The sequence below is a fragment of the Prionailurus viverrinus genome, chromosome D1, assembly GCF_022837055.1.
Source record: "Prionailurus viverrinus isolate Anna chromosome D1, UM_Priviv_1.0, whole genome shotgun sequence".
NCBI classification, from domain to species: Eukaryota; Metazoa; Chordata; class Mammalia; order Carnivora; family Felidae; genus Prionailurus; species Prionailurus viverrinus.
In genome coordinates, this window is record NC_062570.1 from 99,199,437 (window position 1) to 99,214,109 (window position 14,673).

A 14,673-nucleotide genomic window follows, 5' to 3' on the forward strand; every position below is an offset into this window, starting at 1 on the left:
AAAGCAGGGCTCGATCCCATGACCCGAGCCAAAATCAAGAGTGTATGCTCAACCGACTGAGCCACCCAGGCGCCCCTGTCTTCCATTTCTTTTTCTTGCATTGCTGCAGTGCCCAGAACTTGCCAGACTACGCTGATTAACAGTAGTGAAAACATATCATTTCTACTCGTAGGAGGAAAGCATTCAGTCTTTCACCACTAAGTATGACATTACCTATGTAAGTTTTTTGTAGATGCGCTTTAGCAAGAAGAGGTAGTTCTCTTCTATTACTAACTTGCTCAGAGTTTTTGTCATGAATAGATGCTGGATTTTCTCAAATCCTTTTTTTGTGTCAACTGATACAATTATATGATTTTTCTTCTTTGGCCTGTTGGTACTGATGGATTTTTGAATGTTGAATTCTATTTTTATGTTCTGATTAAAACCTCTTGAACCTTGAACTTCAGAGTTCAAGAAAATAGAAAATTTCACAAAAAGGCTAGTCCTTTAAAAAATTCTATTTTTAGGGTGCCTGGGTGGCTCAGTCGTTAAGCATCTGACTTTGGCTCAGGTCATGATGTTACAGTTTGTGAGTTTGAGTCCCACATGAGGTGAGTTTGAGCCCCACTTTGGGTAAAACACAAGTTCTGGTAAACCCCTCTTCTCTCTCTCAACCCCTTACTCACTTGTGTTCTCTCTCTCAAAAAATAATTTTTATTGTTAAAAAAGTATATGAGGTGCGCCTGGGTAGCTCTGTCAGTTAAGCATCTGACTTCTGGCTCAGGTCATGATCTTGCAATACGTGAGTTCAAGCCCCGCATCAGGCTCTGTGCTGACAGCTTGGAGCCTGGAGCTTGCTTTGGAATCTGTGTCTCCTCTCTCTCTCAAAAATAAATAAATTAAAAAAAAAAAAAAAATTTTTTTTTTTTTTTTTTAAGTATATGAAAGGGGGGAAAAAAGAGGTACGTGAGTATAAAAGCTCCAGGAATTTGGTTTCATTTTATTAACTGTTTCATAATGAAACTCAATTCTACCTCTACATGCATATTTATTAGGCAGGTCCACACCTAAGAAGGTAAAAGACACGAGTAAACACATTGTATATGTAGTACTTACCTCTTGCCTCAAGAAAGGATTTTCCTTTTTGAGTTCTTCAGAAAGATCTTCTCCCTCCAGCCATTCCTTCATGCCTGTCTGTTCTGCCCAAGCATTCACAGTCGCTAGGGCAGCCGCCCGAACATTGTTCTGAAGGGAGGAGAAAATTAGTAAAGATAGTATCAGTTATGGTTTGGAGATAGGGAGTGAAAAAGGTTGTTACTTTGGGGATACGAACAATGGAGGTTTCTCTAAGGTCCACATGAACATACTTGGAATCAACTTCTCTGACACAAAATCTAGTTCTATGGTTGTACTGAAAATCTAAAGTAGAAACATGAAACTCCATTGTAAAGATGCTGTCGGTTAAATCAGACAAAAACAGTCACCTGGGTATAACACATCATGTAAGAGGAATTAACTCAGAGGTTCTGTTCCCTGAATCTCTGGGGCTGTTATATCCATGGTTATCTGCTAAAGAATGTAATTCCACATGGTAGAAAACTCAAGAGTTAGAATCAAATTACTAACAATTTGCCCAAACACTTAGGTTTTCCTATTAATTTGCATTTGTAGCATGAGGACTTACTGACATGAAAAATATTAAAATATCCCAATTCCTCACATTAAATGAATTGCACAAAAATAAAGACACATTCAAATATTCAATCTAGGGCTAAATATAAGAGGCTTGCTACTTTCAAGGAGACTGATTCTAGGACTGTGAAACTGCAAGTACTGGAAGATTCTGCTCCAGTGGTCCAGAACAAGGTGGAAAATAAAGGACCCCCAAATTCATAAACTTATTCACTCTTTTTAACAGCACTTGTAACAATGATGTCATAATCCTAATAGCCAACATTTTTTGAGTGCACACTACAGGAGACACTAATAGGTATCTTAGGTACAGATTATTTAGTTCTATAGGAATAAAATCTCATAGATAACAACACTGAACCTCAAAGAAGATAAATAACTTATCTAAGGGTCACAAAGCTAGTGACCTATCTGTTCACCTTCATATTTCCTGGAGGTAAAGATGTTTACTATTTTCCTTCTAATGTTCTCTTCCCTGCAAAGTTTATAGACTGTGTATGTGTACTCTTACATGTACATCTAAGAATTATTCTTAGCCCACGAACATGTCTGGCCTATTCCAAAAAGGAGTGAGGTCAGGAGTCAGGCTTACCTTGCTGTCTCCAAGGACTGTGATGATAGGGATGCCTAAGTTCTTCACATGTTGCTTGATATTTGGGCCCATTGCTACGGCCAGCTGCTGGAGGATATTCAATGTTTGTTGCACCTAAGTGGGAAAGAGCCAACACTTGAAACCATGAGCAGGCTATGTTCAAAGTTTTTTAAGTTTGCTGCTAAGTAGTCATTGCAGTAGGAAGTTTTGGGCCTATTTAAGAGACAGGGAAGTCAGTTTGTTATGATGCTATTGAATTAGCTTATGGTTAATTTTTAGGTGGTGGCCTTTCATCATCAGTTCATAAAGCTTGAGTATGAGAATTTTAGACCACGGGCATCTGAGTGGCTCAGTCAGTTGAGTGTCTGACTTTGGCTTAGGTCATGATCTCACAGTTCCTGGGTTCAAGCCCCACGTCAGGCTTTGTGCTGACAGCGCAGAGCCTGATTTGGATTCTCTCTCTCAAAAATAAACAAAAAAAAAAAGAAAGAAAGAATTTTACGAGAGGATAATTTTATAATTATAATTTTATAATTTTAAAGGTAAAGCCTAGCTTAAGAAAATTCTCACATAAAAACCCAAATTTAAAAATTAGAAATTAAGCATGTTTTATATGTATTACAAGCAGTTTTATATAAAGATATTTAATATTAGAGTCCTATAAAAAGCAAATCTGAGATTCATGAAAATTTGATTAATAAACCTGCTGTCTGGCACAAAAACAGACACATAGACCAATGGAATAGAATAGAAACCCCAGAACTAGACCCACAAACGTATGGCCAACTCATCTTTGACAAAGCAGGAAGGAACATCCAATGGAAAAAAGACAGCCTCTTTAACAAATGGTGCTGGGAGAACTGGACAGCAACATGCAGAAGGTTGAAACTAGACCACTTTCTCACACCATTCACAAATATAAACTCAAAATGGATAAAGGACCTAAATGTGAGACAGGAAACCATCAAAACCTTAGAGGAGAAAGCAGGAAAAGACCTCTCTGACCTCAGCCGTAGCAATCTCTTACTTGACACATCCCCAAAGGCAAGGGAATTAAAAGCAAAAGTGAATTACTGGGACCTTATGAAGATAAAAAGCTTCTGCACAGCAAAGGAAACAACCAACAAAACTAAAAGGCAACCAACGGAATGGGAAAAGATATTCGCAAATGACACATCGGACAAAGGGCTAGTATCCAAAATCTATAAAGAGCTCACCAAACTCCACACCCGAAAAACAAATAACCCAGTGAAGAAATGGGCAGAAAACATGAATAGACACTTCTCTAAAGAAGACATCCAGATGGCCAACAGGCACATGAAAAGATGTTCAGCGTCGCTCCTTATCAGGGAAATACAAATCAAAACCACACTCAGGTATCACCTCACGCCAGTCAGAGTGGCCAAAATGAACAAATCAGGAGACTATAGATGCTGGAGAGGATGTGGAGAAACGGGAACCCTCTTGCACTGTTGGTGGGAATGCAAATTGGTGCAGCCGCTCTGGAAAGCAGTGTGGAGGTTCCTCAGAAAATTAAAAATAGACCTACCCTATGACCCAGCAATAGCACTGCTAGGAATTTATCCAAGGGATACAGGAGTACTGATGCATAGGGCCACTTGTACCCCAATGTTCATAGCAGCACTCTCAACAATAGCCAAATTATGGAAAGAGCCTAAATGTCCATCAACTGATGAATGGATAAAGAAATTGTGGTTTATATACACAATGGAGTACTACGTGGCAATGAGAAAAAATGAAATATGGCCTTTTGTAGCAACATGGATGGAACTGGAGAGTGTGATGCTAAGTGAAATAAGCCTTACAGAGAAAGACAGATACCATATGGTTTCACTCTTATGTGGATCCTGAGTAACTTAACAGGAACCCATGGGGGAGGGGAAGGAAAAAAAAAAAAAAAAGAGAGGTTAGAGTGGGAGAGAGCCAAAGCATAAGAGACTGTTAAAAACTGAGAACAAACTGAGGGTTGATAGGGGGTGGGAGGGAGGGGAGGGTGGGTGATGGGTATTGAGGAGGGCACCTTTTGGGATGAGCACTGGGTGTTGTATGGAAACCAATTGGTCAATAAATTTCATATATATAAAATAAATAAATAAATAAACAAACAAACAAACAAACAAATAAATAAATAAAATAAACCTGCTGTCTACCAACCTATCTGGAGGCACACTTAAGAGATTAAAGGAAGCTATTTCTAGTTCAAAGAAAATAAAGTGACCACCCTTTTTTTTTTTTGCAGATGAAGGTTAGTATTTAAAAGGGACTTCCTTCAGAGAAGAGGGGAGGGAGAGAAAAAGAACAGGTATATATGTTCTACGTACCAAGATTTTATTTGAATCATTGAGTCGACCCTTCAAGGCAGTTGGCAGTTCACCTATATTCGGTTGGATAAATTTGGCTTCATTGATAATACCTGCCACTTCATCTAGACCTTCTTTCCTGATCTTCCAATTCTTGTCACCAATCTTAGACACCAACTCTGAGGTGATTTTATCACTGAAAAAGCAAGGATGGAATCTTTAATTCCAGACTCCTAAAGAAATAATTATGTCACAGAAGTACTCTTGACTGAGAAAGAGAAAGTACCATTAGGAATTCACTAAAACAAAACAAAAAACAAAACAAAACAAACAAACAAAAAACTGCTACAAAAATCCAATAAACCATTTGCAACAAACCTACCTGATTTCTGTCCTCGGCAAAAGATCCACAACATCATTGCCCCCCTCATCTGGTTCGTCTCCATCTTCTCCTTCATCTGTACCACTTATGCTGTGTTTGGAAATCCCTCTGGTTGGAGCAGGTGGGCTCTGTCCCTGCATCTACACACAAACAAATCAGTGAGTCCAATGAACTTGATGAAGGGTATGAGAGCAAACAAGTTAGAGAATGGGACTATGTCAAACTTTCCTACTCTTTCATACCACTTAATATTTACACAGTATGTATTTTAATTCCTAGATTCCAAATTTGAGACTATATAGCCAAAGGCATTTTTATACAAACCTATTAGAATCTGACTTTTCAATCATAAAGCTGTCTTTTGACTTGTAAGCCTAAGAAATACAGAGCAAGTCTGCCCAAACTCAGCAATTTCAATTAAAAAGTTTATTCAAGGAAGGTCAAATTTCTTTTATTTAAAATTATTTTAAATGTTAATTAGTATGCTTTCTGAATAGGCAGCATATTCAAAATGTTTGATACCCAAAGGTACAAAAGACCTAAAGAGGAAAATCTCCCCTCCTGTACCACAGCCATCCAGTTGGCTGCCTCACAGACAAAGCCATCAATTTCTTATGAACTCTTCCCAGGGTATTTTATGCATATAAAAATAAATACATATATATTCTTCATTCCAAAGGGTTAAAAGCTTACACTTAACTAATACGAGCATTCTCACGTCTACCAATGGATTGTATCATTTCTGCAAACTTTACCTTCTCAAATTCTGCATCTATCTGGGATAGGAGGGCAGGCTTCTCATCTTCAAAGAACATTCGCAAAGAGGGGCCAACATACAGATACATCACACCAAGTAGGGTGATGGCGGAAGTCCTCACAGCCTGGCAGACAGAACAAAAAGAACTTTCTAAATGAGAACAGAACCACAGGGATGGCTGCAATGTTCCTACATATGCTGGTATGTACTCACTGGGTTTGTTGCAGCAAGAGCTGTCTTCACATTGCTAATGAAAGCTTTCACATTCAGCCTAGAAGAAATAACATTTAGAATTAACAAATGAAACCCTCAAAATACACAACAGAATTTTATTTTTATTTGTTTATTTATTATTATTTATTTTGAAAGAGAGAGAGAGAGAGAGAGAGAGAGAGAGCGAGAGCGAGCATATGCGCATGCGCACAAGCAGGGGAGGGGCAGAAAGAGAAGGAGAAAGAGAATCCCAAGCAGGCTCCTCACTGTCAGCACAGATCCTGATGCAGGCCTCGAACTCACAAACCATGAGACCATGACCTGAGCCAAGATCAAGAGTTGGATGCTTAACCAACTGAGCCACCCAGGTACCACTACTCAAGAGTTTTATAAAGCCAAGATTCTAGGACTGGCTCCCTTTGGCTATGTCCCCAAGTCTCACTTATTCTGTTTCTAGACTCATTTAAAGTGAGCATTAAATACTGTCCGCATGCTCAATGCTCCTAAATCCCAGTGATGACCTCTCTCCTGAACTCCATTCATATATCCATGTAGCCTTTGTAACATTTTGCTTAGAATGTCTAGTAGGTGTCACACATCTCTCAAGGTCAAAACTCCCGTCCACACCCTAAACCCAAATCCTATTTTTCCCACGGTCTTCCCTACTTCAGCAAAGTACATCATTCCTCCATTTGCTCAGGCCATCCCTGACTCCTCTCTCTCCTATACCCATTTTCCTGTTCAGTTCTCTCAAATATATTCTGACTCCTAAGGCTTCCATCTCTACAAACTATGCCTAAGCCACTATTATTTTCTTGAAAGGACTATTCCGATAGCTTACTAATTAGTCTCCTTGAGTCTCACTATCTGTTCTCTCTGACTGGAGTCCAAATGATCCTACTACTCTTTTGCTCAAAACCATCTAGTGGTTTCGAACTTAAAGCTTTGAGGCTCTAAGTGACCTGGCCCTGTTCTTTCTTGCATCTTGTCTCCTCCTCCTCCCTACCACCCAACTCATTCCCCTTCAGCTACATACTGGAAAACAATCACTCCTTGCTATTTTTAAATACATCACACATGCTCCTACTACAGGGCTTTTGCAACTGCTGTTCCCTTGGCCTAGAATGATCTTTTCCCAGACTGTCACAGCTAGCCACCTCAGGTCCTAATGGTCTCTGCTCAAATGTCATTTTCTCAGGAAGGACCATCCCAACACTCCTAGGTAATACTACCTAACTTCTTTTTATTATTATTTTTTTTAATTATTATTTTTATTTTAAAAAAAAATTTTTTTTTTTTCAACGTTAATTTATTTTTGGGACAGAGAGAGACAGAGCATGAACGGGGGAGGGGCAGAGAGAGAGGGAGACACAGAATCGGAAACAGGCTCCAGGCTCCGAGCCATCAGCCCAGAGCCCGACGCGGGGCTCGAACTCCCGGACCGCGAGATCGTGACCTGGCTGAAGTCGGACGCTTAACCGACTGCGCCACCCAGGCGCCCCAATATTACCTAACTTCTTATCCTTTATTTTTATTCCATTGTCCCTGTACCTCCGGATATTCTTTTCACTGCATATTGTCATCTGCTCTTACTGAAATATGAGTCTTATGAAAGCAAGAATTTAATCTTGTCTATAATGCATTCCTAGGAACTAGAACAAATGACTGAAACACCATGAAGTGCTCAATATGTAGTTGTTGAATAAATGAAAGATCATGGACAAATTAAAAAGAGAAAAACATTCACCTGGCTTTTATGCCATGCCAGGAGATTAGTTTTACACCAAAAATTATACAATTTTGAAGGGATTTTAACAATACCCTCAACTATAAATATAGACACACAAGTCTTTGCTTGAATGACACCTGAATAACTTCGAGAGTAGTAACTCTTCATTTGGTAGAACATAGAAAACTATTTTACAAGACATTAAGAGGTGTGTTGTAATAAGCAGCATGGCACATAGTAGAAAGGCTGCATAGTATAGCAGTTATGGTATTGTCTCTTGGACAGAATGCCTGGGTTCAAATCTTGGCTTTGCCACTTCTGAACTGTGACTTGGACAGATTACTTCAGCTTCCTGTGCCCCAATTTCCACACTTATAAAATGGGAATAACAATACCTCACGTAGGTAGTTTTTATGAGAATGAAATTAAAGGAATTATTATTTAGAAAGTGACTGGCATAAGGGCACCTGGGTGGCTCAGTCAGTTAAATGTCCAACTCTTGATTTTGGCCCAGGTCACGATCTCAGTTTGGGGGATGGGGCCCTGCATCTGGCTCCTCACTGACAGCACAGAACCTGCTTAGGATTCTCTCTCTCCCCTCCCTGACCCCCTGCCCCCCTCTCCCTGCTCGCGCTCTCTCTCAAAATAAATAAATAAAACATTTAAAAAAAGAAGAAGAAGAAAGCGCCTGGCATAAAGAAAGCTCTATAAAATTTTGTTAAACAAGTATGTTCAAATGCAAATAAGTTAGATAAGCTTCTCTGCTGCCTGACCTTGAGAGCCCTTAATTCACCAAGGTGCATGATAGTTCTCTAAACAAATGTGATTACATGTAAGAATTTCCAAATGCATTTGACTAGGTCTTCTCAGAACTGGCTTTTCTGTGGGACAATTGTTAACACTTAAGGAAAAACAACTTAGAGAACTCTAAAGTTAGTGGATATGAAAAGCTCTGGCTTCTCAGAAATAGCAGAGATAGGTGAACAAACAAAATCACCAGTTAGAGATTAGCAAAATATTTAATTATTTTGTACCTGATTTCTTTCTGACTTACCCAGAAAAACCAAATTCTTTTATTGCATTTGATAGCCAATTCAGAGTTTCTGATTGATTCTTGGGATTCTTCTGTGAGAACGCCATTGACATAACCTGGAGTGAAAGAGGGAAAAAACAAAAACAAATATGTGCTTTTTCTCATATTTCTCACAGAAATGTGGTATGGCAGTAAGGCAGAAGTGGATTAGGAGTGGCTTTTCCAATGCCGATAGAACTACAAGAATGCCTTATGAATGAAATATTTAACTCACACAAGAAAATGACGTAAGTGACATCGTATCTTTTTTTTTTTTTTTTTTTTTTTGAGAGCATGAGGGAGGGAGAGTGTGAGTGAGCAGGGGAGGGGCAGAGGGACGGAGGGAGGGGAAGGAGGGAGAGAGAGAGTCTTAAGCAGGATCCATGATGTGGGGCTCTATCTCACAACCGTGAGATCATGATCTGAGCCAAAATAAAGAGTTGGATGCTTAACTGACTGAGCCACCCAGGCTCCCTTGTGACAGGAGTAGTAAAAGCATTCTTGACTTTACAACTTTTCCTTAGTGATCACTCTGGATTATAATGTCTTAGGAGAAAATTATTCTCTTCTTTTTTTATTTTAATTCTTTTTTTTTTTTAATTTTTTTTTTTTTTTTAACATTAATTTATTTTTGAGACAGGGAGAGACAGAGCATGAACAGGGGAGGGTCAGAGAGAGGGAGACACAGAATCCGAAGCAGGCCCCAGGCTCTGAGCTGTCAGCACAGAGCCTGATGCGGGGCTCGAACTCACGGACCGCGAGATCATGGCCTGAGCCAAAGTCAGCCGTTTAACTGACTGAGCCACCCAGGCGCCCCTATTTTAATTCTTAATGTTTATTTACTTGAGAAAGAGTGAGAGCAAGAGAGTGCGCATGCACAAATGGGGTAGGGGCAGAGACAGAGAGGGAGGCACAGAATCTGAAACAGGTTCCAGGCTCTAAGCTGTCAGCACAGAGCCCGACGTGGTGCTGGAACTCAGAACAGTGAGATCATGACCTGAGCCGAAGTCTCAGGCTCAACCGATTGAGCCACCCAGGTGCCCCTCTCATTTTTAAACAGAATATCTTGGCCAAAATAAATTCTAATTATCAGACAACAGTATATTATTAAAGGTAAGGATAAAAATGCAGAATATAAAAATGGTTTGACTTGAGAAGAAAAGGACTACCATTTAACTAGTAACCTTAAATTAACATTTGGGAAAAATCTGGGAAAAGTTAGGGAAAGAGCTCTGTTACTAACCTGTTCAGCTGTCCACGGTAACATGCAAGCTTCGGCTATTGCTGTCATAGCTTCTTTTGCATTGTTCCCACACTTTACATCTCCAATCTTGTCCACAAGGCCATCCAAGACAATCTGAGCTGAAGTTTTGGAAAAATTCCCTTTCTGGGCAATCAAAGCAACTATGTGAAGCTTCATCTGCATCACCTGAACAAAGGATAAGCATCATAAAGTTATGAGTAAGCCAAAGACATCGATTTACTTATTTTTATAGCAGCCTGAAGATGTAATACAGGAACAACTAAGAACATGACCAAACTAAAAATGACAAATACATTTATTTATTTATTTATTTATTTATTTATTTATTTTTAAAATATTTTTTATTATTTTTTTAATTTATTTTTTGAGAGACAGAGAGCAAGTTGGTGAGGGGCAGAGAAAGAGAGAGAGGGAGACACAGAATCTGAAGCAGGCTCCAGGTTTCAAGCTGTTAGCACAGAGCCTGATGCAGGGCTTGAACTCCTGAACTGTGAGATCATGACCTGAGCTGAAGTCAGATGCTTAATCAACTGAGCCACCCAGGTGCCCCTATTTAATTTATTTTTCAAGTAATCTCTGTGTCCAAAATGCGGCTCAAACTCATGATCAAGAGTCTCATGCTCTTGACTGAGCCAGCTGAGTGCCGCTAAAAACAACAATTTTAAACAAAGAAACAAAATGATTTCTATCCTTGTTATCAATTAAAGTAGCTGGGGCACCTGGGTGGCTCAGTTGGCTGGGCATCCGACTCCTGATTTCAGCTCAGGTCATGAACTCACAGTTTGTGAGTTCGAGCCCCCAGTCAACTGCACTGACAGGGGATTCTGTCTCTCCCTCTCTCTGCCCCTTCCTCACTCATGCTCTTTCTCTCTCAAAATAAATAAATAAAATATACATTAAAAAAAATTAAAGTAGCTAATTGACAGCTAAGAGAGAAAAAACCAAATACTCAATGTTTCAAAATAATGACAATGTTAGCACATTAAAAGTTTATGAATTTAAAAAATTAATTTCTCTATTCTCCTCTCACGGTTATTTACAATAGTACTGAACACACATCTTGAAATACATAATAAATGATCATACTGACCGTATAACTCAGCATTCCCACTAGTGTTATCTGCAAAAAAACTACAACCCTCATGCACACACCACACACAACAGAACTTGAAAGACTTAAACAACGTGTATACTTTTAAGTGGAAGAATGAAGAAGCTGTGAAAACAATTTAAAGATGTTAATGTGAAGATGCTAGATGTATGGCGCTTGAGACGCCTTTGCCCATAAGTATCTCCCTCTATCCTGTTTGAATATTTAAATAACAGGAGTTGGTGAGGATGTATAGAAATTAGAATTCTCTTGCATTGCTGGTACGAATGCAAAATGGTGAAGTCACATTGGAAAAGTTTGGCAGTTCTTTAAAAAGTTAAACACAGTTACCATATGACCCAGCAATTCTACTTCTAGGTATATATCCAAGAGAATGAAAAACATGTTCACACAAACACTTGTACATGCAATGTTCACAGAGATGGTCAAAATGTGTAGCAACACAAACAGGTAAATAAAATGTTCTATATCCATACAATGGAATATTACTCAGCCATAAAAAAAGAATGTAGAGTTGATACATGCTACCATATGGGCAAACCTTGAAAAGACTAAGTTAAGTAAAAGACACTTCATTCTACGAAATGTCCATGAGAAGTAATGTATAGAGACAGAAAGTAGAGTAATAGTTGCCAGGGACTGTGGGTGGTGAGGGGGATTGGGGGAGAAGAGAAAGGGACTGCCGATGGGTATGGGGTTTCTTGCTGGAGTGATGAAAATATTCTAAAGTTACAGAGTGGTAGGAGTTGCAGAACTATGCAAATACCCTAAGAACTGCTGCACTGTACACTTTAAAAGGGTGAGCTTTATACTCCCTCAATAAAATTGTCATAAAGAAAAATATATACATAAAATTATCCTTTGTTACGGATCTAACACATAGGAAGGTATAAGCTCAAATCAAGGATGCTTCTTTCGCCGATCTTAGAAGCTGCATAAAGAGGGGTTTTCAACATGGTGTGTGGGGGAAGAGGCCAGCATGAGAACCTCTTGGCAGAAGAAGGCTTTGTGGTACTGGACGGTATGGCTGAGGTGCTGTAACAGTGCTAAGGGAACACAGTGTGTGAAGGAGCGAAGGATCCTATCGAGGGAACAAGAGGTGGCAGAATAGAAGCAAAAAAGAGACTAGTGGGATGCCAAAAATAAACCTGATATATTTCAAACTTTTGTTTCCCACAAGGTCTATGAATATCTGAAGAGGACAAGGAAACTTTTCTCCTTTTCCTTCCTGTATCACTTTCCTAAACCTCCCTTTGCACGGACGCTTTAGACTAAATAACAGCACTGCAAAATTTCATCCCTACTACCAGTTAATGCATTAAATTATGTGGCAATTTTTCACTGGTAATTTAAAGACCATTTATCTTTTTTTTTTTTACATTTATTTATTTATTTTTGAGACAGAGAGAGACAGAGCATGAACGGGGGAGGGGCAGAGAGAGAGGGAGACACAGAATCAGAAGCAGGCTCCAGGCTCTGAGCCATCAGCCCAGAGCCTGACGCGGGGCTTGAACTCAAGGACTGCGAGATCGTGACCTGAGCCAAAGTCAGACACTCAACCGACTGAGCCACCCAGGCGCCCCAAGACCATTTATCTTTTATCCAAACAAATAAGAAACCTGTCTCACTGTTTATCCCTCCCTTGCATATGTGAAGATTAGGGGGATTCCAGGCCTAACTAATGAGGAGAAAAAATATATATATACATAAATCACACAAACAATATAGGTAATACTTCCATATATATAAACTCCCAATTACACAAAGGTATAGTTCTATGTTTAATCAAAATGCACATACTCCATTGTTCACATTTAAAGTTAGATGACATACTGGCTGAGTGATTTAAAAAAAAAAAAGCTAAAAATCATTACCAAAATTATCTCTCTTTCTTACTCCATAGATGATATGATAGAAATTACTTGAATAAAAGATACTAAAATCTCCAATTAAAAATTACCTGAAAATTGGTTTCCTTCCATCCAGGTTTCTTGGCCAGCATCCTCACTAATGCCTGGCATGGCATTTCAGTTCGATCCATTAGTTCAACAGCCTTGAAGTAAAAGAAGAGAATCAGAATTAAGGGTTTAATGATTAGTGAGGGAAACAGCACATACTGAAGTAGGTGACTTGAAGGAGAGAGAAGAATGGAAGCAAGGAGGGTTATAGAGAGAGCTTAGATAGCTTGTTATAGTGCTTTTTAAGTTGGATATCTGATGTACAGTTGTTATAGTAATACCAGTGATACTCTTTTCCCTCCACATTTCAGGTTTCACAAAGAATTTGGTCCAAGGAATGTAACAGTAACAGTTTTCATTTGCCTAGTTTGAGGCAGAAACTGCTTATACATATTTTGACTTATCTGATTTTCCTAAAAACATAGAGCAAAGTAGAACAGATAAGAAGTGGTTAAGTATTAAATTTCAAAGATGTGCAAACTCAGGTCTAAACCTGATGCATGGCACATGCAGGCCTGGAAGCGAGGTCTCCTGCCTCAAGTCCCAGTGCTCTTGTGGTTCCTCCACACCCTCCTCATTAGAATCATAGAGTATATGCCGAAAGGAACTTCCACGCTCCCTTCCAATACAGATTTCTGAAAGGAGCTTCTCACACCAAGGAATAGTATCTGTTCTTCCAAGAATCAAGACAACAAAGAGGAAAGCAGAGAAAGGGAAGAGGGGTGGTTTAAGTGGAGTTATATGTTTGCCTAGTAAGTTTAATGATTAAATACCATAATATTAAAATTCATCTAAACCCTGTAATTCAGAATAAACCTAACTTTCTTGAGTAAGTACTAAGTTATGAGCTTATAGAAGCCACAGAAAGCAGATGTTAAAAGATATACACTATGCAGCTAAAAAACCAGTCCCTCCCCATCCCCTCACCCCCCGCTCATCAGAGTTAACACTCTGAAACATGGTTACTGTTTATAAAATACAGCAAGTAGGACAAGTACTTTGTTGATGTCATCACTTCTCTGTAATGTAATGTTCTTTCACACTCAACTCATCCCCATGCACCTACCTTCTGGAACTCCTCCATACAAGCCAGCCTTTCCTTCCAGTTACTGCTATCTAGAAGCTGTATACAGGTAGCAGGAAGGACAGCTGAAGCTTTTTCTTCACATACTTCTATCTGTAAGATGCAAAAACATTAAAATTAAGAATTGCTTAAGGAAACAGATGACAAGAATGTAAAAATGCTGCAGGCCGAACTACATGAACACTCCCATAGGTATCCTATAGTACCCGAGGTTTCTACTCTACTACCATAAAGGGGAAGGAAGGTCGTCCAAGGCACAGTTTCACTAAGTGAAAAATACCAATTAACTCTATGTTGTAGAACTCAGCAAAGAACTCAAGTCTTCTCCCAGGAACTGACTTTCCGTGGTTTTCTGAGTTTGAGGCATCCTGTAGAATACTGACCGAAAGCTCAGGCTCCACGATTTCTTTGGTTTCCAGTCCTTTCTTATTCTTGGTTCCAGTGCCCCCTGCACCTCCTGACGCAGCTGGCTTCCCCTTCTTAGGTGGCCCACCAGCCTAAAAGCAATTTAAAAGAAAG

General features: G+C 39.3%; 1 protein-coding gene across 5 annotated transcripts in view; it reads right to left on the bottom strand.

The window, feature by feature from the left end:
- The window catches only part of CKAP5 (cytoskeleton associated protein 5), a 113,084-nt gene that overhangs the window by 33,752 nt on the left and 64,659 nt on the right, over window positions 1–14,673 (bottom strand). For all 5 annotated transcript variants that reach the window (XM_047878158.1, XM_047878154.1, XM_047878156.1 and 2 more), the window contains 11 exons: window positions 14,538–14,651; window positions 14,137–14,247; window positions 13,073–13,165; window positions 9,981–10,166; window positions 8,720–8,814; window positions 5,937–5,994; window positions 5,722–5,847; window positions 4,967–5,106; window positions 4,606–4,780; window positions 2,264–2,377; window positions 1,096–1,224 (listed from right to left, as the gene is read on the bottom strand). In XM_047878158.1, the coding sequence (XP_047734114.1) occupies window positions 1,096–1,224; window positions 2,264–2,377; window positions 4,606–4,780; window positions 4,967–5,106; window positions 5,722–5,847; window positions 5,937–5,994; window positions 8,720–8,814; window positions 9,981–10,166; window positions 13,073–13,165; window positions 14,137–14,247; window positions 14,538–14,651 (1,341 nt within the window). The remainder of the gene's footprint in view (window positions 1–1,095; window positions 1,225–2,263; window positions 2,378–4,605; window positions 4,781–4,966; window positions 5,107–5,721; window positions 5,848–5,936; window positions 5,995–8,719; window positions 8,815–9,980; window positions 10,167–13,072; window positions 13,166–14,136; window positions 14,248–14,537; window positions 14,652–14,673) is intronic.